The sequence below is a fragment of the Cyprinus carpio genome, chromosome A8 (assembly GCF_018340385.1).
Source record: "Cyprinus carpio isolate SPL01 chromosome A8, ASM1834038v1, whole genome shotgun sequence".
In the NCBI taxonomy this organism is placed as follows: Eukaryota; Metazoa; Chordata; class Actinopteri; order Cypriniformes; family Cyprinidae; genus Cyprinus; species Cyprinus carpio.
In genome coordinates this window covers 4,856,112-4,883,617 of record NC_056579.1, presented here as the reverse complement: position 1 = coordinate 4,883,617, position 27,506 = coordinate 4,856,112, and the positions used below count along the sequence as shown (strand labels likewise).

The following is a 27,506-nucleotide window of genomic DNA, read 5'->3' as shown; positions in this document are numbered from 1 at the left end:
AGCAGGCACACAATGTCATAAGAAGTTGATATTTGATTAAATTTCAGTTGTAAAATCGGGTGACCAAAACTCAGTGTCAGTTCAACGTCTAATGTCAATGTTAATTTGATGTCCAATACCGACATCAGCTGATGTTGATATTTTGTTGTTATAAAGTAACCAAAATCCAACTTTAAGTCAACGTCAAATTGACATCAAATATTGACGTCAACCTGATTTTCTATCGCAACCAAAATGCCTTGCCTGTCCAACGTTGGCCTCCAACTTCAACCTGACGTTAAATTGATGTCCAGTGCCTGCTGAGCTCATTTTGAGGGCACCTATTGACTACATAGGATCCATTGGTGATCAAGAAACAAACTCATCTACATCTCGGATGGCCTGATGGTGAATAACCTGGTTATTATAGTTAACTAAAACTACATTCTAAAAAAAAATTTGTAGTTGCAAATAAAACAAAGATTATTGGAGTATGTTTTACACAAAAACACTATTTCAGCTTTTACATTTAGCAGATGCTTTTATCCAAAGCGACTTATAGTGCATTAAGGCTAACATTTTTTTTTTTACCTAACATGCATTCCCTGGGAATCGAACCCACAACCTTTGCGCTGCTAACACAATGCTCTACCGCAGAGCCACAGGAACACTTCCTAAAAATCTCATGATTATTTAATGTGTTACTTGATGTTTCTTAGTAACTGTCTTTGAAATTTTCTGAGTGGAAACTGTTTCTACAGCATTTTTTCAGGCAAAGAAATCCATAAAAATATTTTTTCTTTTTTCTTTTACTTGAAAAAAATATATAATATAATATAATATAATATAATATAATATAATATAATATAAAAATATTAAAAACTTAAACTTGTTTATTTCAGCTATAAATTTCTAATTTAATTTAACTTGATGTACTAAAATAGATAAAACTAAAATAAAATGATTAAAAACTAGCCTATTTAGACATTTAAAAATAAAAATGACAAAAACAGCAAATTTACTTAAACTTTAGCAAAAATTCAAATGAAAACAGAAAATCTAAACTAATTTAAACTATCAATAAAACTATGAATGATAATAAAATAACCCTGGTACTTGCATTGCATACTGAAATGTGGTCAGACTGCATTCTGGAATGCAAGTACACATGCAATTGCACAGCTAGAAGCATCTGCATAGAGAATATTTCAGACTTAAGTTGTTTCCATTAGAACATTTTCACATGCAAGTCTTAGCAAAACCACCATTTCAGAGATTTCACTATGAATTTCAGTAAGATTTGTAAAAATAAATAAATAAATACTACACTTTAAATAATTTGTGATGAGTTTTAGACATACTAAAAATGCATCTCAAGGGAGTTCAGGAGTCCAGCAGAAAAGTCCTGCAATATTAATGCTGTTCGAATTTCCTATTAGCCAAATTTTCCTGCTTTGTTCAGCTAATTAGGCATGAAATATAAATAAACACCTTTGTAAAAACCAACAGAATTATGTTGAGTTTGTCCCACAAACAATAAATTTCAGTTTTATTACCTCATCTGATTGTTTTGGCGAGATGCAATCAAAATCATCTGAATCTGCCCCATAAAACAAGTTCTGCCACATAAAGATGAGCCGTTAAATATTGAGTACCTGAAGCTGTTTCATGAGCCAGAGCACTAAGTATTATCATTAAAAAAACATGTGGTTTGCTACTGTGTCCCCAACCAGTGAAAACGGCCACAGAGACGACATTTACAATTACGCAACTGCTGCACTGCTGAAGTGCTGATTTTTTCTGCGGTTCACGCGGTCTGTCAGGGCTTATCGCTTTCATTGGAAGGTCTGTGACCGCTCTGTAATCCAAATGAGAGTGTGTATGTGTGTACATGAGAAAGATGAGTGTTTATGTGTGTACATGTATGACTCCTAGTGTGCTCTGTTTCTGAAAAGGTGCACTGAAGGTCTGTGCATGCTCATAGATGTGTCATCCCTGTCTGTAAAGCAGGAAGGACATGCCGTCTTTAAAGTGAGTGTCTGACAAGGAGAGTCATTACCACAGGGTGAAATAAAATCTCATTTAACTCGCCCTGACTGTGGAAAGCATGAGATGTGGCCCCTCTTGTGACACTTGAATCAAGAAACTCAGCTAAAAACACAGAACTGAAAACATACACTGTATTCCAATTCACAAACTATCTGTCCTAAACAGTATGTGAGATTAGAATTAGCGCATCACTAATTATAGTTCATTGAACAGTGTGCCAAAGGTGTCTGGGTGGATTTCGAAGTGTGCATTGGTGCATGATTTGTTTGGCTGACACCAGCCGCAGCCTCTTGCATGAAAAGAAGAATTTGTCACAGTGCTATTCTTCATTTCTTCCGTTGTAGAAAATGGTGACAAATTCTATATGGAAATGTAATAAATAGTCTTCTTCAAAAGTAGAAATAAAATTATTTTAGAATGCATATGATGCCTGACATTTAAAACTATTTGAACCATATGCATAAAAAATCTTAAGTAACATTATCAGATACTACAGCATTACTTTGAGGTAGGCTTTTATTTAAGAAACAGTGGGTTAATATGACTTATTTTTCAGTGTTACAACTGCTACCAAACACCAAGGGGCAATTGTAACGTTCTAACTTCTTGCATTTAATTTAATATTATAGTCTTGAGCTAATTAGTATAATATATCAATTGTATTATTAATTAGTGTACCTATATTTGTTTCTTATATCAAAACATTATTATTAATTATTACAAATATAAACCTAATAATTAAGTCATTTTAATTAATATGAAACTTTAAGGATTCAAATTAATTTAACATTACACTGAAGTGCGGACTTTTAAAGGGATAGTTCACCAAAAACTAAATTTGCCATAATTTACTAACCCTTGTATTGTTCCAACTAGCAGAAAGCACAAAATAAAAATCTCTCTCTCTCTCTCCTTCTTTTTTCTGTATTTTGTCTAATAAAAGTCAGTGGGGACCAGTATTGTTTGGACCCCAACATTCTTCATTATATCTTATTTTGCAGAAGAGAGAAAGTCATGAAGGTCTGGAGTGACATGAAGGTGAGTAAATAGGGATAAAATTTACATTTTGGGGTGAACTATCCCTTTAAGATAATGAATTTAGAGAGATGTTAACATTTATTTTTTGGCAATTTTATATGGTGGTAGTATGTCCAAATATAGGCATACTGACTATTTTTGAAATGCATAATACAGAGTGAATACTGTATAAACCAGTTATTGATATGTATCTTTAAGGTGCTAATATTCACTTTTTAGGGGTAAATAAGATGTACCTTTTGAAAAGACACCATCCCAGCAATTGCTTTTGTACCTTTTTTTTCTGAGAGTATGCAAGTATGCTAGTCAGCATCTCACTACAGTACATACTAAAAGCACATATTTTACAATCATCAGTGAAGAACATATTTTCAGTGCATCCACCGATTCATTCCTGACATAAAGGCTTGAATACACATAAAGACTGTCCACAAACAACAGGTGTTTGGTGTCACAGACATCAAAGAAATTTCTAGAACTCAAGCATTGTGCTCACAATCAGTCTCATGATATTTTCATCATGTTTCTGACACATCAAACACATCTTAATGATCGACTGTGTAAAAATTTCAGCGAAACAACAGGCTTTTCGTATGCAAAACATGGGCTTATTGGGTGTTTGAAACTGTCCCAAGCATATTTAAACAACAAAAACATGATAAATGGAAAGAGGTGGCTGTCGAACCTTTGTCCACGCTTCAGCGAGCAATCTGTAGACTGGAATAATCACTCGCCGCTGATGCTGTGCCCCTCATCATACAGACGCAAAAAGGTCCGGTTAATGAAGATCCACTGTACCACTGCTTTTGTTCCGCATTCCTTTCAGACTTTATTCCACGTGTGTTTAATTAGAGGGTTGGCTGCAGACAGCTGTCCCCACAGACACAGCCTATTGTCTAACACCTTTCTGTCATTTACAACAGCACAATGGGATAACTTCCTGTGAAATTGAAATGCACTTCACAGTTTTTGTGTTTTTTAAATGAAATTTGAATTTCAATCGATTTGGAAAAATTCAATAAAGAAACGTGACACTGTGAGCTGATCTGTATGCTAATAATCATGTACAGTAGTGGTACCATGGATGTATTCATATTCAAGACAGCCGAACCCCTTAGATGTAAAATATTTACTTCAAATACCCCCTGAGATTTTAAGTTTGTACCTACACAATTATTATCATTATTAGTGGTGGCAGTATTATTTTTAAGTCTAATTATAAAAATGACAATAGAAATATATTACTGTTGTAAATAAAAAATTAAATAAAATGTATTTAATAAAAATAAAAAATAATAATAATTATAATAGCGAAATGCAACAGACTAGTTACTTAATTAAATTGCAGCCACTGATTTGATAATTGCATGATTATCATGCAGTCCGATTTATTTATTTTAATTTTACATTCAATATAATTCATTATTACCTTTTCATCAACTCACACACCCTCTGCACTCCCTCACATGCTTCAAAGAAATAAATGTGTCCAAAAACCACCATTATCATGGCAAAAAAGCCATTTTTACCAGTGCCTGATGTATTTAATTGTTATTTTTCTGGTTTGAAGGCATTTCTGACTGTCATGTTCATCAGTTTTACAAGATTGTTTAATACACAGTTATATATTTGAATATACAATGATGCCTTTGATATTTTGTCGTAACCAGCTTATGGGATCACCTAAAACGTGTAAATATGCATTTGACAAGGGCAGAAATCAACTGAGGGGCTTAGCAATGGCCCTGTTAATGAGATTAGAACATTTCCATGACAGCTGTGAACTGGAAATGCTGGATTTAGGAACAATAAAGCTGTATTCTTTCTTAGATCAATCACAAAGAAACATGTGAGGCCTCAGCATTCATGCAAACATTTTAATCTGACATTGCAGGTTTGTGTCCCCACCACTGCTCCAAATGCTTACTCAACTTCATCCTCTCCTAAAATTCCTTTGGTTAAATAAAAATAGACAAAACGTGTCCATTTTTAAGCACCTCAAGGGTATAGAGCTGTAAAATGAATGTACTGTAGAGAGCAGTTCAGACAATTTGGAGAAATGGTTTAGATCGAATCTGCAATTGCAAACTAAGCAGAAGTGCTCTCCACTGCTTCACAGAAGAATCAAATGAGATATTAAAAAGATCTTGGATTTTCTTTCCCGCAAGTCTCTCTTGAACCTTGTTTTGTCAAAGCAATTCTATTAAGATCATTCAGCGATCATCACAGCCTTTGTTCGCAAAATGAAGTAAGGGCTCTTTAGAGCTCAATAATGCCCCGCAGATGGGCTAAGGAAGCTCAAATTGTATTATGACATACAATCAGTTTCTCTTGAAGTCTTAACCAGTGTACACTGAAGCGTAGACGACATATAGAAGCCCTCTGACTCTGTTGTCTTGTTCCATTAGAGAACAGCTAAAAAAAGCTTTATTAGTCTGTCACTTGGTCGACTCTCATAAAATCAATTTCCCTTTTCACCTTACAAAAGAGGAAAAACCTCTCTACATGCTCTCAGAACAATATGTCAGCTTCTCATTTCAAACATAAGAACCATGTAGGAAGGGATCTGAGTCCTGTGGAACCCGAGGATATAGGGAACAAGATAGCCTTCACAAAAACGCTTACACTAGGGGAGCAAATCACAGCATTCGTCACAGAGATTCCCTCGTTTCTCAGGCAGGGTGTCCATGCCATGTGTTCTCAGACGAGCCTAATATTTCAATATATGAGCCACCAAGTATGATCCTCTTGGGAGAAAGTTGGAGCTGTTTCAAAAAGAATAAAGAATAGTTGTTCAGACTTCTTTAAACCTCCCCCAGTGTTTGTTTGCTTAAAGGAAAAATGTGCATGGTTTTGTGCTGTGGGTAGAAGTTTGATCATAAATGCATGTGGTTGCCAAAAACATGCTAATTACACAAATGTGCTCTCCTATCTTCGTCCAAATTGAGCTTGATCCAACACTGATGTACTCGCCAGTTTTTCAGATAAGCAAATTGGACACTAAGTTGGACACAAGTTCACTCATGCAAGATTTACTTAAAGGAAATGTTTAGCATTTATTATTAGGCTGAGATGATAAGAGGTCATTGGGGGGGGGGGGGGGGGGGGGGGTAAAGTCTACACTAGGGGTTAAAGGTTTGGAATATTAAGATTCTTAAAGTTTTTGAAAGATGCACCAAGGCTGCATTTATTTGGTCAGAAATACAGTAAAAACAATAATATTGTGAAGTATTATTAAAATTTTAAATATCGATTTTCCGTTTTAATATATTTTAGGATATAATTTATTCATGTGATCGGAAAACTGTTTTTTTTTTAACTAGAAATAATAAGAAATTTTTCTTGAGCAGCATATCAAATTGATTTCTGAAGGCTCATACTGTATTACACTGAAGACTGGTGTAATGATGCTAAAAATTCAGCTTTACATCACAGGAATAAATTATATTTTAAAATATATTCAAATAGAAACAGTTCTTCTACATTGTAAAAATATTTCACAATATTACTGTTTTTACTGCATTTTTGCTCAAATAAATGCAGCCTTGGTGAGCATAAGAGACTTAAAATAAAATAGCACAGTGTCTTAAATCTCTGCATGTTTGGATGAAGGTCACTAAATGTGATTGCTGCTCAAAGTGAATATGATATGCAATGATCATTTCCACCATGGCAAGCATTGAGGGAGGTTGGAATTTCGAGATGCAGAAGAAACATTTGCTGCCACAACACGTGGAGCTCTGTAACGCCTGCCCAGTGTTCATGCGATCCTGTCGTGAGTTATCCAAGCCTTCCCTTTAAAATTACACAAGCACAGAATACAGTATGAATGAATGAACAACATTTGAGCTTTGAAAGCTTGGTAAAAACAATTGCAGAGAATGAGAATCCACAGCGGTAGGGAATAAAAATCAGTCTAAATGCTTGCTGGATTTAGGACAAAGCAGAAATAATATTCAAAAGCCTATGGGATACGAGATAGCTAAAGGCCGACAACTTGATTAGCTGCTCTCTCTAATCCTCCTTGTCAATTAAAGCGAGGTCCTGGCACATAGGCATCGAGATCCTGTCCGTTTTAAAGCAGATTGGTTGGTATGGTGGGGCAAATACAAATGTAAGGGTGTACAAAATAATAAAAACTATATAGGTTCAGTGTGAAAAGGTTGAGTGTATTTACAAAACCAACAAGGATGTTGATCCAGAAACATGTCGTACCGGTTGAAATCACCGTAAGCTGAAGAAAATACACATATATATGTATATACGAGGGCTGTGTCCTTCAGAGCTGAATTAAGAATACCTTTTACATTCCAAATCCATTCTTGAATTTGAAATGAGGTAGCGAACAAGATACAGAACTGCAATTCAAGTTTGAATGTAAGGTACGTACAATTAAGATGAACTGGCATTCAAAGAAATTCATATAACTATTTTTAAAATTTGTATTTAATTGTTTAAATTACTCACTCTCACATTAATCACTCACATATGTTTGAAATGAGTTCTCACCTCAAACAGTCTCAGGACATTGGCCACCATGATGGACACTGAGCTTCCTGACGCCCCTATCACACCCACCACGCGCTCAGGCTTGCGTATGATTGGTTGTTCACCGTTGGAGCAGCGTATATCAGATGTGTCCTTCTGAATGAGGGCCTGGACAAATGTCAGAGACTGCTCTAGAGCGTAAGTGTCCCTGGAACACGTATCGAGGATCCGGGCCCCTAGTGTAATGTTAGGCAGCAGTTCTGGGTCGCTGTTGATCTGGTCCAGTGCATATAGCATGGCCTCCATCCGGTGGATTCCTTTCTCTTTCTTTATTTCTCCACAGGGGACCCCTGCGGGACCCCTGGAATGGACTGGGAAAAGGCCCCCCAAAGTGATGTCCCCCAGGATTTTGATGGAATGTGGGTGTGAGTGCTGGTGAACCGATGAACATTGGCTTAGCCACAACCACAAAATCCACAAGAGGCGTGGCCATGTAGTAGAGTGACAGTTGCTCCAGCTTAAAACCGGGAACATCCCGACCTGATGGTCCAATGAGAACAGAGGAAGATATGTCATAATGACCAGGAATCAAACACGTATGTGTTCATCCACTATCAGAGGAACCTGTAAGAGATAAGCAAAAATATGTACATGAAGAAGAATAGAGGTGCAATTATTAGCAATTATAATTAAATTTAATAATATATATATATGAATACATTTTAAATATAATATGAAATTTTTAAATAAAATAATAAATATACTACTGTAAAATTACACTGTAATAATTCTATATATATATATATATATATATATATATATATATATATATATATATATAATACAAGAGTAATACTTTTATTTTACAGTACAACTGCAAAATTACCATACAAATATTTAGTCTTAGTTTCTGAATATCTAGTCTTAATATTTAGTCTTAATTCATTTATTGCAATTTCTATATTGCTCAGTCTTATTTCAATAAATTATTCAGCCCTAATCCTGTATATTATGCAAGTCTTGTATATCCTTTTGACTTGGGCCAGTGAATAACCACCTAGCAACCACATAGCAACACATTAAAAATACTAAGAACACCTTAGCAACCATACAGAATCACCTCATGTCAGAAGCTTGAAACTTTTTGTCATTTGTCATTTTTGCAAACCTTTGAGTTTTAACTCTACATTCTTGCAAAACACATTTCCTGCTGAATTCAGTGGTTTCTCATGACAATGTTTCTACAATAGTGTTTTATGGATAAAGTGTTGGGACACTTAAAAAAAAATAAAAGAAAAATTTAAAAAAAGAGTCATTTGAATTTCCAGCACTCTCTAACTACTCATGCACAGTGGATAACACATCATAAACAAGCCCAGATACATTGTGCTTTAAAGAATGCAGATTTCATTCTCAAAGCGTCCGCTGGGAACGGCACTGCACTGAAACGCCGTGAACGGAGAGTGATATAGGCTGGCATGTGGTGAAGCTCCGGGGAGTGGAGCCCAACTGCTCTGATGTGTAGTGATTGTAAGACCAGCTGTGGAATGAGTGGCTCTCAAAAGGGTTCAAAGGTCAGTGAAAGACTGAATTGGTTCAGAAAGCAGAGAGAGAAAAGACAAAGTTGAGCTAAGAATGAGAAAGACTGTAGCCAGTGTCTAAAACTTCAATACAAGAAAAGTTAACTTTGATGTCGAGAGTGAATCAGATAAGGTTCCAGTCTATAGGATGATCTTACAGATACTCAGAGATGCAATAGGGGAAGACAAACAGACCTGTACATGAATAAAATGATGGGATGAATCACCATGAGACTCAAGATGGTGCGTTCTTCAATGATTTTAACTATTTTGTCCCTGTAGACATTCAGAAAATACCATCTTCAACAGTGGACATACATGCTTGTCATCTTCCTGAATCAACAAATGTCATTTTTAGCATGACTCTAGTAATATAGCATTCTGTGGAATAGGGTTTTAACTAAAACTAAAACTGAAACCATAAAAAAAAGAAAATGTTACTTATATTTTAAATAAATGTAAAAAGAATTCAAATAAAATACGCATATTACAACTTTTCTCATTTTATTTTAATTTAACTTGATGTACTAAAATAACTATAACTGAAATAAAAACTGTATAACTACTAAACTACTAAAAAAAGACAAAACATGACAAAATCACTGAAACTTTAACTAAAATTAAAAGAAAAACAGAAAATATAAAAATAAATTCTGATTCAAAATAGTAATAAAAACCATATTATCTCAATGATACTAAAATAACACTGTTGTGGAAAATCAAATTTTGAGAAGAAAAAAGCTACCTCCTTTAAAAAAAATTTTTTTTCTTTAGTATGACCTTCAGAGGAGTGCAGTGAACAGTAGCTCATAATCATTTAACGAGACATGCACCGAAACGGGTTGCTATGAACAGAGCTGTTTTTGACAAGGTAAAAATGTCAGTTTGCCCATTTCTAATTTTTGAGGGGACTTGTCCCCCCGATGTCTATGGTGGTTATGGCCCTGACATACTGTATACTGTTTGCAAAATAGACAATATACAGTATATATTGTGCAGCATGCAGTCAACAGTACACAAGATTTCCATCCAAACACAAGCCATGGTTTATATACAAGAGTGGAAGGATAAATCATTGGAGCTGCATCCGACAGCTTTCAGAACCTCTTAGTAGCGAGGCATTACTTATTGATGAAAATTTTACATCACACTCCAGAGCACATCACTGTAGCGGCGGCATCTGCTTTTTGCTGCAGTTACTCGAAACTGCAACATCTACTCAATGACAGGTGTTCAGCAGCAACTTCTGATATCGAACGCTGCTGTTCCAGTTCCTTATGAGCCCGGATTGCATTTACAGTAAGAACTGGAGATTGAGTTTGCTTCGAATAGCCAAATCAAATCCTAGACCGTTAGCATGCTCTTTTCACCATCTTCTCAGTCTGCCTGCCAAAGGCTTTTCCTTCTGCATTCCCTTTAAATTCATTCAGCTAACACAAATCAGATTGAATATCTAATACAAAGAAATAAGTCTCCTTTACTGTTATCGACAATCTTTTCCCTTATATGATCTGGAGATGTATGTGCTTGAGTGTATCAGAGCACCCCATTGCTATTTCTGAAATTAAAAGACATATTTAATATTGCAAACTAATTGTTTTGAAAGTGGGTTCATTTCCTCATGACAAGTAATTTGATTCTGGATTGGCACTAAAGTAGCACTGGCACGAAGTCAGACGATAATCAAAGGAGACAAGCTCTTCCCTGCACTCTCTCTGGTAAATATCATTTTCACGGTGATAAAACATCATTTGAAGCTGTTAAACAATAATCCATGGTGGCATCATCTAATCACAGTAATCACTGTTTGTGAAGGGCTGCGTATGGATAGCGCTCACCATGCAGCGAACGCATGCGGTAATGTGGCATTAAAGTAAACGCATTGGGCAAATGGTTTTCACAGGACACATCCCAATGGTGATCCCAAACAAACCTGTAAACAAGCACTAAAGCCACCAATGAAAAGCCCACCCCAAGTGAATGATAAAAAGCAGCATGTTTATGAGGCATTTCAAAGGGAGAGGAAAGCACTTTCTAAAGCATTTGCACATCAGAGACAGCTAATATGCAGTCAATAAAAGCAGTCTGCAGACTATTATACTGGATTTCTATCATTCACTACAAGTTTCTTTGCTTTTTCTTCAATATATGCAATTAACTTAAGTATTATATGACTCTACGGACTTGATTTAAAGTAGAAATCTAATTACTAGGATTGGCCTCCGCAAAAAAAAAAAATAAAAAAATTCTTATTACAATTTCTTTAATCCCCCTGCCAAAAACATTATATTTTTATATCATGTTCAACCAAAATGCCAATTTCATTTTTTAGTCTGCGAACAGAGTCTCAGTTAAGGCTTTTTAAAATTCATCAGCTGAAACTATTAATGCCCATTCGGGTGTCTGGGTTGGTGACAAATGGTGAGGTCATTCCCAGCGTGACATACTAACTCAAGATAATGTGATCACTCTTCAGAAATGAAGGGCTGGAATAATGGATAATACAACAAATCATTGGGGGGCTATTTTCCTTCGTATTAGACCTAAAAATCTTGCAGCCGTTGGAGAGAAGTTTGAAAGAACTCGTTCCGAAATGATAGACCAGACAGAGCCAAAGTGACCCGGCACAAAAAAGAGTGTCACTGTACCTGGATTAAGATGGACCATTCTGCAACAATGAGGTCAGCAGTTCAGAAATAAGCTGAGGATCTTTGCAATAGACTGTCCATAATAGTTGTAACGGATGCAGGGAGTGTTTTGAAACCTCATTCATCTTCTTGTTACCTGGATATGTGGGTTCATTCAGGGTATAATGGACAAGAGGAAATTCAGCAAATCGTGCATTGTGCAGCAAACAAGCTAGAGTCGCAGCAAAATACAGTGGAGTATCAAACACCACACACTTTGGTGACATAATGGTGCATAAAATGCCAGGTAATAGTCTGCATCAGGCAAAAGGGCGCATCGAGGGTGTGCTGTGGCCTTACAGAGATCCCTTCAGAATCACAAAATGGCAAATGAGACACGACACGTCTCTGTGGATTCACTGACACATACAAGAAACAACCCTCACAAGAAATAAACATGAAGCATGCAATTGTGGGGCAAGATCTACGTCATGCAACTGATGCTACATGCACAGCTTTTTGGTTACAGAAAAAATTAACTCCTAAACCATGATAAACTTATAAGGATGTGTAATATTTGGGGTTTTCTGATTTCTATAGGGTTATGGTGAACCCAAATACAGAGTGCTGTGCTGATGATGATGTTTGTAAGACAACCCAGAAGTTACCATAACCCTGGTTCCCACAACAAAAATGCAGTTTCCGATGGCTTTTGGATTATTTCAGAAAATAAGCTCTATGTCCAACAAATGTTTATAATTCTTAAACATTTAATCTTCAAAAATGAACATTTATGAATGTTGGAGGTAAATGTAGGCTATAAACGAACTACACCAAGGTCACATGACTTCAAAATCACCAGCTATAACTCTTTCGATCTTTATTTAAAAACATTTAACTTGTTTGTTGTTGTTTACTTGTAAGTTTGAGTTAGCATAGCAGGAGTATTATTATAAACACAAAGTGTTTAATGACCCTGACAGCCTCTGCCTTTTTCAAACATTTAAAAAATAATAATAATAATCAAAAGGGGGAAAACTGATGTATTTTTTCATAAGATAAAATGTGAAAATACCTTGAGCTTGTGTTCACCACAGACCTTATTTCAGACATTTAACCAAAAACCCATTAAAAAAAAAAAAAAAACACTGACTTCAGGGTGATGGAACCGTAAGTGCTAAAATGCGATTGTGAACTTGTTTTTGTTTTTTGGTCTACAAAAATATGTCATCCCTTGCAGCACTCTATTACAGCCAAGGTTGGGCTGGTTAGCATGGCCCAGTTAACCCTATAGTTACACCGTTGGGTACAAAAAACATCTTTCTTCATTACTAATTCAAAAGTAGCTGTGCATTCTGATAAAATAACCTATTAATTGCAAATATTTCACTATAGTATATCAGATGTTTTACCGGTGGCTCGTAACAGCTCTTAAAAGAATGAAACACTTGGTTGAATGCTTCATGTTACTGTATATGTTTGGACAGTATACTTTGTTTTTTGTTTTGTTTTGTTTTTGAGCCCAACTCACATTGTCGATTTCAAACTCTCTGGCAGCCCTTTCTAGATTTCCTCAAGTCTGCATAATGGACTCTTATGTAAAGTTCTTACTGTAACTGTTCACTGTAAAAAAAAAAAATTCAAAGTTGGATATAAAAAAACGATGATTGGAGGATGTTTTACAAGAAAATACTATTTCAGTCTTTAAATTTTTAAAATTCATGTTTAATTCAATTCAACTGCTGTTTCTTTGTTATGTTTTGTGAAATTTACTAGCAATTTCTGAGTGAAAATTGTTTCAATGGCCATTTTTTTTCAGTGTATGTTAGCTCACATTTTGTTCTTTAATTTATTTCATTTTATTGATTTAACTATTATTGTTGTTTTATTAGTTTTCTCCTTGCTGTGTATATTGTGTTAAAAAAATAAAATATATGCAAAAGCATTTATTTTTCTCATCTGCTTGACGTCATGGCTCAGAATGAAGACACTATGCATTCTTGTGGTCCCATCAGCCAATCAGAGTTGTCATTACATAATATTCATGCTGCTCAAGATTAATTAGTCTCACAATAACAATATATGGCTTTTATGGCTCAGGTGATTGGAGGTAAAACAACAAAAAATCTCCTGCATAGAGAAATAAGCACTCATGACGTGCAAAAAAAAATCACTTCTGTCATAAAGGATTTCACATGAACTCTTGCTGATTTTTCTAGGGCCATCTCACAAAGTGCACACATTATCAGATGAAGATCACACACTGTGAATTCTTGACATTATGTGAGAGGGCACAGGGAGCAGCTACAACGCGTTTGCAAACTTCCCTGACAACATATGACATTGTTCACAGAAATGGAAGACTTTTAAATGCTGACCTCTCATGCACAGAAGCATGACACAGCCAACAGGAGGTTCAGTGTTGCTATAATTCAAAGAGACTTGACAGACCTCATAGCATGGATTAAGAATCTAGGAATTCATCCTACAGGACATGGAAAGCAGATAAAATTAGCTTCGAGACAAAGGCACAAAAGATCACAAAAGTCTTCTATATCGCAATGGGTGTCAAAGCCTTACAAGTGCCACTTAACTCCCCTTTTGTGTAATCATGATGGATTCGTCAAAGCCTATATGATAATCTACATTATGAAATAATGTATGCATTAATGTTAACGCAAACCTATCTACTTTTAAATGCTTGTCCATATGTCACTACCCACAGAATTTTGCACAATAGAGGCACATCAAATAAACACAAGCCAAACAGGACTGAAGATGCATTGATAAATCACATATTATTAAATGTGAAAAAATATCAAAATGGCTTTTTTCCCAACAGAGAAAAAAAAAAACATATTCTCAATCCCAGTCCATCATGAGACTGCTCTATTTGGACTACATGCCAACAGTGTGGAATATGTGTTACTTCAGACGCATTTGACTGACAGTTTAATTTACAGTCACTATAAAGATATGCATGTGTCACATTCTAACATAAAGTACATTTAAAACATAATGGGAATGACAGAAATTTTAAAACTTTTTAACAAGGACCATTAATCACTTTAACACACAATATAACATATAATGCTCATCATCTTTGATTTATATTCAGATTTGGGGTGGGAAATATAAATTTTGATTCATATATTTTTATGAAAAAATGTATGCCTGTGCACATTTACAAAAAAAAATAAAACACAATACACAATACAATATAACCACAATACTAATGTCCCAATATATGTTTCTTTGTCCCAAAACCTATTACAATGATGGTATCAGATGGCATTACCATGGTACTGAATCCTAAGTACTGTATATCCATGTAGCATTTACATTGTACTCCCAGGCTCTTCAAGGAATGCTATAGTGTTATCATCACAGCAGTGTCCAAAACCATGGTAATATCGTGGTACCCTGATATATGGCACTGTATGATTGATATTCACCATTGAATTCATTTAGTACTGCATTTACTACTTTTTTTTGTTAGCTTGTTTTTTTTTTTTTTTTTTACAGTTGTACATGCACAGTTACATGTATATACAATAAAATAAAAAGTGAAAAACACTGTAATACCATAGTACGTGAATTACATACATATTATAATGACTTAAAAAATGAAAACGACAGAAAAGTAAATTCTGTGGAAGCAAACGACATATTGTAAACACACTGCACGACACAAATATAAACATTCTAGTCCGATTTTGTACCTGTTCATCCTGATGTTGAACTTTCTCCAGGAGTCTGTCGAGACATGCACGACCTCTCCTCAAACCCTCGAAGACATACCGACTCGCTCAAACCACCTGAAGCTTTCGGTAATTGTAAAGTTCACCTATGACCTATCGAGATCACCTATGACCTGTTTACAGAAAGCCCAGAGCTCTTCTTCATCGTTTCATTCATTCACTCGTGCGTTCCGCAGTGCTGTCCGCGTCCTCGCGCGCGCGCTCTCTCTGCTTTTTCACCATGAAATGAGATTCGTATCGAACATACAATATTTCTCATCATTGTGCCGCTTCTAATCTCTGCCAAATCTCTTAAAAGCTCGATTCCCCTTCCCTCCCTCTCTTGCTCTTGCTCTATCGCTCTCTCAGTCTCTCTCTCTCTCAGTCTCTCTCTCTCTCTTTTCACCTCATGTATGCTGTCACGCAGTTTGTGCTGGTCACTCTAGCGCTCATGCTCTGTTTGTGTGTGTTGCTGTTTATTTTCATCTCTTTTATTGTACTTTTCTAATATCTATTCGGCTGGGTACCCCGAGCACAATCCGCTGTTAGAATGGTGTCACAATTGTGAAAGGTGCACGAGTAGACTACTTTGTGGTAAAAGGGGGATTGAAGCTTCAGTAGACTAACATTTGTTTTCTGGGTTTTGATTAGCTCAGAAAAACCTACTGAAGTCTAGTTTAAAACATGTAATAAGCATGTCTACATAACATTTGCATGCATATTACTATAGCATATTGGCTGTTTATTATTACTTACGAATCACGTATTACTGCCTTAATTTTTTTTTTATTGTTAGTACATGTAGTAAACTAACAGAACTTTATTGTAATTAGTTACCATTACATTTTTTTTTAGGCTCAATCCATTTGTGACACTGGACCACAAATTATTTATTTGTTAATAATAAATAAATTATTATTTATTATAAATATTTGTAGCAATAGCCTACATTGTGCATTGTATAGGTCAAAATTATAAAAAAAAAATTATGCCAAAAATCTTTATGATGTTAAGTAAAGATCATGTTCCATGAAGATATTTTGTAAATTTCCTACTGTAAATATATTAAAACTTATTTTCTGATTAGTAATATGCATTGCTAAGAACTTCATTTGGACAACTTTAAAGACGATTTTTTTGCACCCTCAGATTTCAGATATTCAAATAATTGTATCTCGGTCAAATAGTGTCCTATCCTAACAAACCATACATCAATGGAAATCTTATTTATTCAGCTTTCAGATGATGTATAAATCTCAATTTCAGAAAATTTACCCTTATGACTGGTTTTGTGGTCCATGGTCACATTTAACCTAAACAAAATATGGCTTTTCACAAAAGGTCAAAATATATTTTTTCCTCATTTGGGTCCTCTCTGTTTTATTATTTTCTTCTCAATTTACAACAAAATGGCTTTCAGCTTGTTGGTTATGCAACACATTTAATGCATTTTTTTTAAATAAATGTATAAATGTAGACCAAAATTAATAAATAATTAAAAATTGACCCATTTATCACTGGGGTCTCTGTAACCACAAGCATGAAAACATAAAATAGTACAAGTCAATCATGCATGTTATGTGCAGCAAAATAAATATTTGTCATTTTTCATATTTATTATTTATATTTTAATACAATTTTGTAATATAATTATTTTCATAATTTGCAAGAAACATAAAAATCCACATTTAGAGTTTACTGGTCAAAGCTTTGTCAAAATATATTCATAAATGAATATCTGTCTTAATTTGGAACCAATACAAGGATCAAATAATAATTTTGTAAGAATCAAATAAGATCCTGCTGTAGGATAGCATAAAATTATTGAATAATTCATTCAGTAAACATCTGCTATACTTTTACACGTTATGTAAGTAGATAATATTTGGCATATTTACATATGTGCCAGATTAATGGGCTCCCCTGTCTTGGTTCCTTTCTCTCCCTGCACACATAACTGAATTTTGAAGACATATATGCAGGTCAAAAATCTCATGGGATATAATTTGATGCTTTTTTTTTTTTTGATATACATACTTTGCTTTAGGTTAAAATTTGTAGCTAAGTTAATTTGGGTACATTTGGAGACGCCTTTATTTGAAAGAATGATTAATAATGAAATAATAAATTTTTTTATCTAAAAAATGCTAAGGGTTTTCTTTTATGGTATTGAGTTTAAGTCAATGGCATGTCCTCATTTAGCTCGTTAAGAAAACATGTAACTAAGAGACAACAGAGTTAGGATCCATGTGCAGTTTATTTACAAGTGCTCAAAAACTAACAGGCAGAGTTCAATCACCAGCATATGATATCCAAGGCAGAGCAATAGCGTGGTCAGTATACAGGCAAACAGCCAGGGCAGGCAGCAGACTAGGCAGCGAGTATTTAGTACAACCAGGCAGAGTCACAAAGGCAGGCAGGCAGAGAATCAAACAAGGCAGTACAGTCCAGGGTCATACACAAGAGATTAATGCACAGTAGCAATTGAGAGCTGCTTAAATAGTCCCGGAATAAGGTGCAGGTGTGTAGGTGATCAGTCCCACGCATGGGCTTGTGGGAATTGAATTGTGGGAATCTGGAGAATAATCAGTACTCAGGTGACGGAGCCCTCAGAGGGGCTTGATTTGTAACAACAAAACACATATAACTTCAGGCTGTTTTATGGAGGTTGTCAATTGTAAGAAATTCACTGTAAATCCATTTAGAAGAAAAAACATCTGCTAAATGGCATCTTGCTGTTTATCTTCCTACTAAATATAAATTTGAGCTTATTAACATTGCCAATAACAACATTTAGAGACAACAGATGGGAAATTAAATTTTTACTCTCATAGTGTATTAAAAATACAAATTCCCTTTTAATATAAAATGGAAAACCAAATATTAACAAATATATTATATACGACCAAAGTATATTAAAATAACCCTAAATTTGAACAAAATAGCAAAAATGCTCAGGTTAAAGGGTTAAAGTAGAGATCAGCATTCTTCTGTGCGTTAATGCATAAGATATAAGTAATTCCACTGTTGTATTTTTAGTGCAATAGGGAAACTGTGCAGAGTCTGAAGATATTAAAGTTGCATAAACTCAAGGGGGATGTTCCACGTCCTGGAACCACCCGCTTAACACAAAAGCAGCTGTTCACGGTTTACTGCGATTAAAAATCTGTTACTGAATTATAGTACAAACACACTTTCCAAGCAAAACTTTTCCCCAAATAATAATAAATAGTGTTTTAAATTATTAAAACAATTGATATAAGTGATGTAATGAACGACACCTTTGCTGTGAACTTGAAGAGAACTAACTTCATACATCCACAAAAACTCACCCAAGTGAACACAAGTTAAAACAAAAGAAAAAGAAAGTCCTTCTGAGAAAAGCTCAAGCAGCATATATTTGCAGATGCCATTTAGTTTAAAATGTATAAATTTTTAAGTGTGGCTTGAGTATCTGAATAACAAGTTCAGTGTAGGACTCAGACCTTCACCCTCATCTCTCTGAACAGGCCAGCTAAGAGAGTCTGAATTATTCAGTGGCACCAAACCAGCACCGAACAAGATCAAGATCAGTTCACACTCTTTATTTTCATTGATAACCAGTGCTTGAAATGGAAAAAAAAATATATAGCTGCTGGTGGCCTACCGCCCTTGTTGTTTGCATATTCCCCTTATTGTCACTCTACTAAAAGCTATGAGGCCAGCAAGCACAATTATTGCAATTTTATAGCCTAAATATGGCTACCTAGAGACAATTTTGGCCTAGAAATAATAAACAGTTAAGATGCTGAACATGTCTGAGAGACCCTGCAGCTCCGTGTGGGAGAGCTGTGGATTTTATCTGAGAACTACCTCTTGTCTTATTTACAAAATCAGCATAATTAGCCAAGTGTAGGTCTCTGCAGAACAGTAATGGGAGTTACAGAAAGGTGGGCGTGGCCATAACCATGTTGGGGGGGGGGGGGGTTAAGTGTGTTTCCTGATTTGCTCATGCCACAGTGATACAGTAGTTGTGTTTAGGGGTATAGGGACAGGTAAGGAGCATAATTTTCATTGCATGCTTTAGAAACACCCACTTTTGTTCTCCAGAGACCTCTAGATTCTCCAAATACTCCAGTAAGTGTGCACACTTTTCATCATGACTGGCTGACTGGCTTCGGTGTGTGTCAGAAGCCAATGTGTTTAATCTATGTTTATTTCAATGTAATCATCAAATTTACACAAGATTACAGTTGGTCATCGTTCCAACTGTAATCACACATATATGTGACGGAATAAAACAAATCACAAAAAAATTATTATAACACCTCTCACAACAAAAAAAATTTCAAAGCAGCTTTACAGAAAATGCACGTCTACATTTCAATTTAGAGTGATCTGTTATCAGAAGTGAATGTGTCCAATAATTAATTTCACAAATTGAACATTACATTAGCTTTTGTAGAGGAAATTTTAAATGTAATCATTTTCACATTAGGACAATAGGACACATTTCTCAATACTTATATCACTTTTTTAAAACTCTTCACACAGCGAGCACAACATTAGTCTATGTGGGCTAAAATGTGGATCATTTATCATTGTTTTGTCACAAAATGCATTCATTGATGACATCAGATTACATGAATTCTAAAACACCACCAATACTTTATGTACTATACAAGCCAATTTGCATGTTTACATACTCTTTTCACCACTGCTAACTTAAGTTCAAATCCTATAGCACAGTACAAAAATGAATAAGAAATTTGCAATATTTCTACAGAAACATGATATAAAAAAAATTCTGAATGTAAAAGATCAAACTGTATCAAAGCAGTTCCATGTAGCTGAACATCTTCACAAGTGTTAGTCTTTCACTTTCATTACCATCCATACAAAAAGGGAAATAATTAAAGTGACATGACATACAGGCAAGTATGGTGACCCATACTCAGAATTCGTGCTCTGCATTTAACCCATCCAAAGTGCACACACACACACACACACACCGTGAATACACACCCAGAGCAGTGGGCAGCCATTTACAGTTTTTTACAGACGCTAGAACACATTTCTCAATACTTAGGTCACTTTTGCTAAACTCTTCACACAGTGAGCACAACAGAAGTCTATGATTCAAAAACTAAATATCAAAGATCATTGCTTAGGCACAAAATGCATTCAATGACTACATCTCTCAAATTTCATGAATTCTTTTCTCACTCAGACACAACAACTGCCAAAACTCTTTGTACGTACAGGCCAATTTGCACATGCTTACATACTGTTTTCAAAACTGTTAAACTGATGTTCAAAACAATAACATAATACAAAACTGAATAAGACAGCAATTTGCTACATTTCTACAGTAATATTTTAATGAAATATATTTTAAATCTTAAAATTAAATGCTATAAAAACAATTATAAATATGACCATCCATATGTCCCTCCTCGACGCAATGAATGCTGGATGCCTGGACATATCAGCAGAAGATTGCCAGGGATGGATCAGGCATGCCAGAAGATTCTTTCCTAGGTGTATTGCCCCAGATGACATAAGATGTGATATGGATGAGAACCTGTGGCCAAATGGAGAAGACCGAGTAGATTAGCATTACTATTGTATCTGTATCAGTGGTTGGTGTGTATACAAATTCTTGTATTTTGGAATTACTCAGTGCAAAAAAATACAAATTAATAAACGACATAAAATATTGACGAATTCTGCATCATGTCTTATTCATTCCAGTAACATGTTTTACACAAGAAAACACTGTATAATGCTACATGTTGTTAGTGTTTTTTTAGGTCATTGTTTTGTGGGTGATAAAGTGTGTTTGTCGGCTGTCAACCTTTGCTAGTGTTCTGGAAGAATGAGTTGATTTGAGAACTGTAATTACATGGAAGTCATGGCCTAATGGTTAGAGAGTTTGACTCCTAACCCTAAGGTTGTGGGTTCGAGTCTTGGGCCAGTAATACCATGACTGAGGTGCCCTTGAGCAAGGCACTGAACCCCCAATTGCAGCATACAGTTTTTTACAGACGCTAGGACACATTTCTCAATACTTAGGTCACTTTTGCAAAACTCTTCACACAGTTCTCCTAACCAACTTTCAGCTTTGCAAAGCAGTTCATTTCACATTCAAAATGCACTACAACTACCAAAACACTTTATTCAGGTCTCAAATCAACTCATTCTTCCAGAACACTAGCAAAGTGGCCTGTACGTACAAAGAGTTTTGGCAGTTGTTGTGTCTGAGTGAGAAAAGTATTCATGAAATTTGAGAGATGTAGTCAATGAATGCATTTTGTGCCAAAGCAATGATCATTGATCCTCAGTTTAGCCCACATAGACTTCTGTTGTGCTCACTGTGTGAAGAGTTCTGCAAAAGTGACCTAAGTATTGAGAAATGTGTTCTAGCGTCTGTAAAAAACTGTAATGAAGTGTTTTAGTAGTTTTAGTGCATTTTGAATGTGATCTGAACTACTGTGTCAAGTTGAAAGATAGGAGAACTTAAAATGAAAAATACCAAAAAAAACCACCAAAATACTTACAGTTTTTCTCAGTCGCTTTGGTACATTTCCCGAATCATCCTTGACATTTGCAAAACAGTAAGTGCATTTCTCAAAACAACTCGTACAAATAGCAAAACACCATAGATTACCTGCAAAAGCCAGTCTCTTACTCAAAATCCTTAGTTCATCTCTCAAAAATAAATATCTGTGTCAATGAACATGTCATTGCCATCAGAATGACAAGTCCTTTTGTCACTGTGTACGGATAAGACAGTCAAATTGCTTAGTCATGTTGTCAATATAACAGTGTACTCTGGAGGGATGTTCTGATGTAAACTATGGCAACATTTTGGATGACAGTTACTGTATTGAACATTATGCCATATGCTCATGTATGCCATATATCCATTTCAAAAGTACAAATTTACACATTACTGGTATGTGGGATATTGATTGAAAGAGACTGGATAGAATTCCTAGTTACACTTTTACTAGTGGTCTGACCAAAAAAAAACCAAACAAACAAAAAAAACCTTTACAATGCCATTTGTAAAAAGAAATATGGGCACAAAGATGAAAATAAAAAGATAAGTCCACTGTGTAACTCTTGTGTCTGTCTATACAGTGTATGCTTTTCAACTGAAGAGTCATGAGATGAACCTTTGAGCTATTTCAGAGAAATGGTTTATCATTGGCTTATCTACGTTCTCTTCATTAGTCAAGATTCACTTGCACAATTCATGCCAAATTTACAAAAAGTCTAATAATAATGTGTAAAATAAAATGTGCTTGGCAGTTTATGACAACTAGATGAACCTTTTTGCATTCAGTGACTTATATGATGAACTAACGACTAGATGTTTTGAGGGGTAAGACTATTGCACAGAAAACTATATAATAGATTTGAGAGTAACATGACATTGTGCAACTGATAATGTACAGGAAAACTGCAGATAAAAAAAAATGTGGAGGTGTAAATAAAACACAGACCAATGCTAAAAAAAAGAATAACACAAGAAAAACATGACAAAATAACAACATAAAACAATCAGCATACTAACAACTCAACAGACCACTGCATGTGATCATGCTGCATTTGTTGGTTTTCTTACCTATTGCAAATATATAAAATAAAGCGACAACTGGTATACATCATTTGTGCCCATTCAAAATGCAGAGAGTGTTTGCGATCAGAAGCCTTTTTAAGCATGTGAGTTTGACTCACACTGAGATAAAACCTCATGTCAGGGCACATTTTGCATTTATCTCAGAGTGAAGAGAACCTCCTGCCGTTCAACTGAACACTTGCCCCCCCCCCAGCCTCTCCCAGATCCCCCCATCCCCCCCAACCCACCTGATCAATATTTAAAATGTGCAAATAAATCATTAACGTACACAGCCCCTCAGGTACTGGAGATGTTGTTAGTGTCCACATTTGTGTTTGTGTTGCTTTGCAACTTCACCTTTGCGTGAAGAGTAAGTTTGTGTTTAGAAGGTCAGTGTAACTTGAGGTAAATGCACTGGGTGCTTTGATTACTGTTTGTGTGTGTGTATGTGTGTTTGTGTGTGACTCTAACTAGTGTTGTCACAGGGGCCAAGACAGATGGCTCTGTGTTTTACTCTCTATGGTTCTGGCTGTAGTTATGGATGCTGTTTGAAGTTTGCGGTAACAAAGTCGTAGCTCGCAATCCCATTTCATTAAACTCTCCTAGTCTTTCTATTAAATGTGCTTTCCATTAGGTCTGCTTTGGTTTCTTTGGGGTTCGGTACATTAACAAGACATAGTAGACAAGACAGATCACAAGATAGGCCTATTAGAAGAGGATAATTTACAAAATGAAATAGTTTTTACAAATTGTACTACAGCTTTTATTATATTTTGCATGATTCCTAGTTATGCAACAGAAACAGGGACTTTTCTTGCTTATATATGATGTATCAAACAAATGCACTGGGGGTTTGAGTTGCAAATAACATCGGCTGGTGTTTTCTTTGTTCAGCTGCATTGCTGTGCTGCTTTTTTGCCTGTCGCAATCTATCCACACCATCATGAACCATGGGCCGTTTAATGTGCGTATAAATTTGGTGGACAGTGAACTGTCAGAATCATGTCTTTAGTTGTCAGTCACCTTTTGCATAAAACAAACACTTGAAAATGTGATCCTCAAAGGATTTCACATCTGTCAAGTGGTTGTGTGTGTTTCATATGGCAAGGACCCAAATGGACCATGAAGATGACTCATTTTATAAAATCAAATTTGTTTTAAAAATTTCAGATTAGGTTATTCAGCCCATACTGCATGTGTATCACATCACCTCTGTTATTCTACTTCCCCACATCTCTTAGTGATCATTTCCATGTGCAATGGCTTGATAAGATAATGCGGCTGCAAACTCTACCCAGATTTGTCCATTCTGGTTTGCCTTTCTTAGAATTAGATCTAAAAAATTGCAGACTGAAATGGAATGGATAAGTCTAACAGCTGTACATACATATATAACATTTTTTTTAATTTGTATTTAATTATATGTATATATATATATATATATATATATATATATATTATTTATTATATGTATATATATATATTTATATATATATATATATATATACATATAATTAAATACAAATTAAAAAAAATGTTATATGAATTTCTTTAAATGTGAGTTCATCTTAATTGTACTTACCTTACATTCAAATTGAATTGCAGTTCTGTATCTTGTTTGCTACCTCATTTCAAATTCAAGAATGGATTTGGAATGTAAAAGGTATTCTTAATTCAGCTCTGAAGGACACAGCCCTCGTATATACATATATATGTGTATTTTCCTTCAGCTTACGGTGATTTCAACCGGTACGACATGTTTCTGGATCAACATCCTTGTTGGTTTTTGTAAATACACTCAACCTTTTCACACTGAACCTATATAGTTTTTATTCTTTTGTACACCCTTACATTTGTATTTGCCCCACCATACCAACCAATCTGCTTTAAAATGGACAGGATCTCGATGCCTATGGGCCAGGACCTCGCGTTAATTGACAAGGAGGATTAGAGAGAGCAGCTAATCAAGTTGTCGGCCTTTAGCTCTCTGGTATCCCATAGGCTTTTGAATATTATTTCTGCTTTGTCCTAAATCCAGCAAGCATTTAGACTGATTTTTATTTCCTACAGCTGTGGATTCTCATTCTCTGCAGTTGTTTTTACCAAACTTTCAAAGCTCAAATGTTGTTCATTCATTCATACTGTATTCTGTGCTTGTGTAATTTTAAAGGGAAGGCTTGGATAACTCACGACTGGATCGCATGAACACTGGGCAGGTGTTACAGAGCTCCACGTGTTGTGGCAGCAAATGTTTCTTCTGCATCTCGAAATGCCAACCTCCCTCAATGCTCGCCATGGTGGAAATGATCATTGCATATCATATTCACTTTGAGCAGCAATCACATTTAGTGACCTTCATCCAAACATGCAGAGATTTAAGACACTGTGCTATTTTATTTTGCATCTTTGAACTAACTTTACTCTGTCATTATTGTGGCAACTGCTTGTTATGTTAAAAATGTTGTCCTTACAGTGGCAGTCAAAGGTTTGGAATAATTACAATTTTGAAAGAAGTCTCTAATGCTCTTATTTTTGAAAGAGTCTCTTATGCTCACCAAGGCTGCATTAGTTTAATAAACAGTAAAAACAATAATATTATGAAATATTTTTACAACTGAAAAATGACTGTTTTCTAAAAAAAATGTATTCCTGTGATAGCAAAGCTGAAATTTGCACAAAAAAAAAAAAAAATTAATTAAATTAATACTTTTATTCAGGAAGGACACATTCAATTTCTCACGGTGGAACCTTCCATTAAATCTGCCATTTTTGTCAAAAACAAAGCAATTATGAATCAGCAATTAATTATTTATAAAAATGAAAAATATTATATAGTTTGTAGCACAGAATTCATTCACACACACACACACAAAATATTTGAATTTAAGATTTTCTGTATATTTCGCTCATGCGGAATCAAGGGCGTAGAATTTAGTAGGGACGCTAGGGACATTTCCCTACCAATGTCCAGCGAACCAAATTGTCCCTTGTTGTAATGTTAGCCGCATTTGAAATTGGTCATACCATTGATATTAACTGAGTAGTTAATTTATGCTAGAAAACTGTGCGCTTTCAAGCTGAATGATAAAGTTTACCCTCTTTAACTTTGTTGTTATGTTGTTTTGTGTTCATCTTCTTCTCTAATTTGCTCTTTTTACATTGGCTGTCACTCTACATAGACTCGTACAATCAGATACAACAATAATTTCTCAAATATTTATTACAATATATACTGATAAATGTAACATTCACTTCAGTGGTTTGAGGTGACTGGATGCTTTCAATTGATTTCTTATTGAACTGTCACCCACTGAACTGCAGTGGTCAAGCTATTTAAATTCTAGTGAAGCTACAAACTCGATCATAACACACAATGTTTCCATCTAACATACATTTTGAGGTGCAGCTCGGGCACAGGAAGTGTCTGATTTAAGGAGGAGATGGTGTCTTCCTCGCCTTAGTGATGATGCCATTTCAGATGAATCCCTTGAGCCTGTTGCCCTGGTGTTTGGGGTTAAATTTGAATAGACAGATGTGCCAGAGCCAGAACTGCTGCAGAGCAGCAGACTTAAACCCAAGTCATCCTCTTCAATAATGCAGGAACCCACATGTGACGGGCACATGGCCATGCATACAGCAGAGGGATCCTGCTGAGAGGAAAACACATTCCTGGGATAATGGTGGACGGGTGCATCTTTACTCCCTTTGTATGCTTCTAAACGTCCCTCTGTTTCCATTGTGCCATAATTTAACAGCTCTTTATTTTTACCAGCTATGGCGTAATTAATTTTTGATGATTGGTTTGTAGTTTGTAGTGGTGGAAAGAGACCTCTGGCAATTTTTTTGTACATTTTTCTTCATAAACTGAGGCTTATAAAAAAAGAACTGCTTTTTTTGGTATAGGAAACATTGACATGTTCCAGCAGTAATAATACCATTAAATGCATTATATTTCATAGCTATTGTTTCAGTTGATCCCAAACCACAGTTAAATTTTTGCATGATCACCTTCAAAACCTCAAACTACTTCAATGTGAAAAACACATTGAAACAAACATCAAGCTTTTAAGAGCAGAAACGTCAAACTTTTTGGTCTTTCTTCTCAAGTCAACATTAAAGGGGTCATCGGATGCTAATTTTCCACAGGCTGACATGATTTTTTAGGGTCTTAACTAAAAGTTTGTAACATAGTTTGGTTAAAATTTCTCAATGGTAGTGTAAAAATACCTTTTTTTCCCTGTCAAGAACAGCTCTTTTCAGAGCAAGCCATTTTGTAGCATTTTTCTTTAAATGTTAATGAGCTCTGCTGACCCCGCCCCTCTCCTCCAACTTGCTTTCTTAGGAACTGTTTACTTTAGCAGCATTCATTGTGAAACTTGCTAATTAGCACATTAAAAAA

At 35.3% G+C, this 27,506-nt stretch overlaps 1 protein-coding gene across 1 annotated transcript in view; it reads right to left on the bottom strand.

The window, feature by feature from the left end:
• Positions 1–15,860, bottom strand: part of LOC109070607 (metabotropic glutamate receptor 6-like) — a 52,669-nt gene extending 36,809 nt beyond the window's left edge. The window contains exons 1-2 of the mRNA XM_042761736.1: positions 15,484–15,860; positions 7,576–8,178 (exon numbers count right to left, since the gene is read on the bottom strand). Of these exons, the coding sequence (XP_042617670.1) occupies positions 7,576–8,130 (555 nt within the window). The 5' untranslated portion in view covers positions 8,131–8,178; positions 15,484–15,860. The remainder of the gene's footprint in view (positions 1–7,575; positions 8,179–15,483) is intronic.
• Between the last annotated feature and the right edge of the window lie 11,646 nt (positions 15,861–27,506).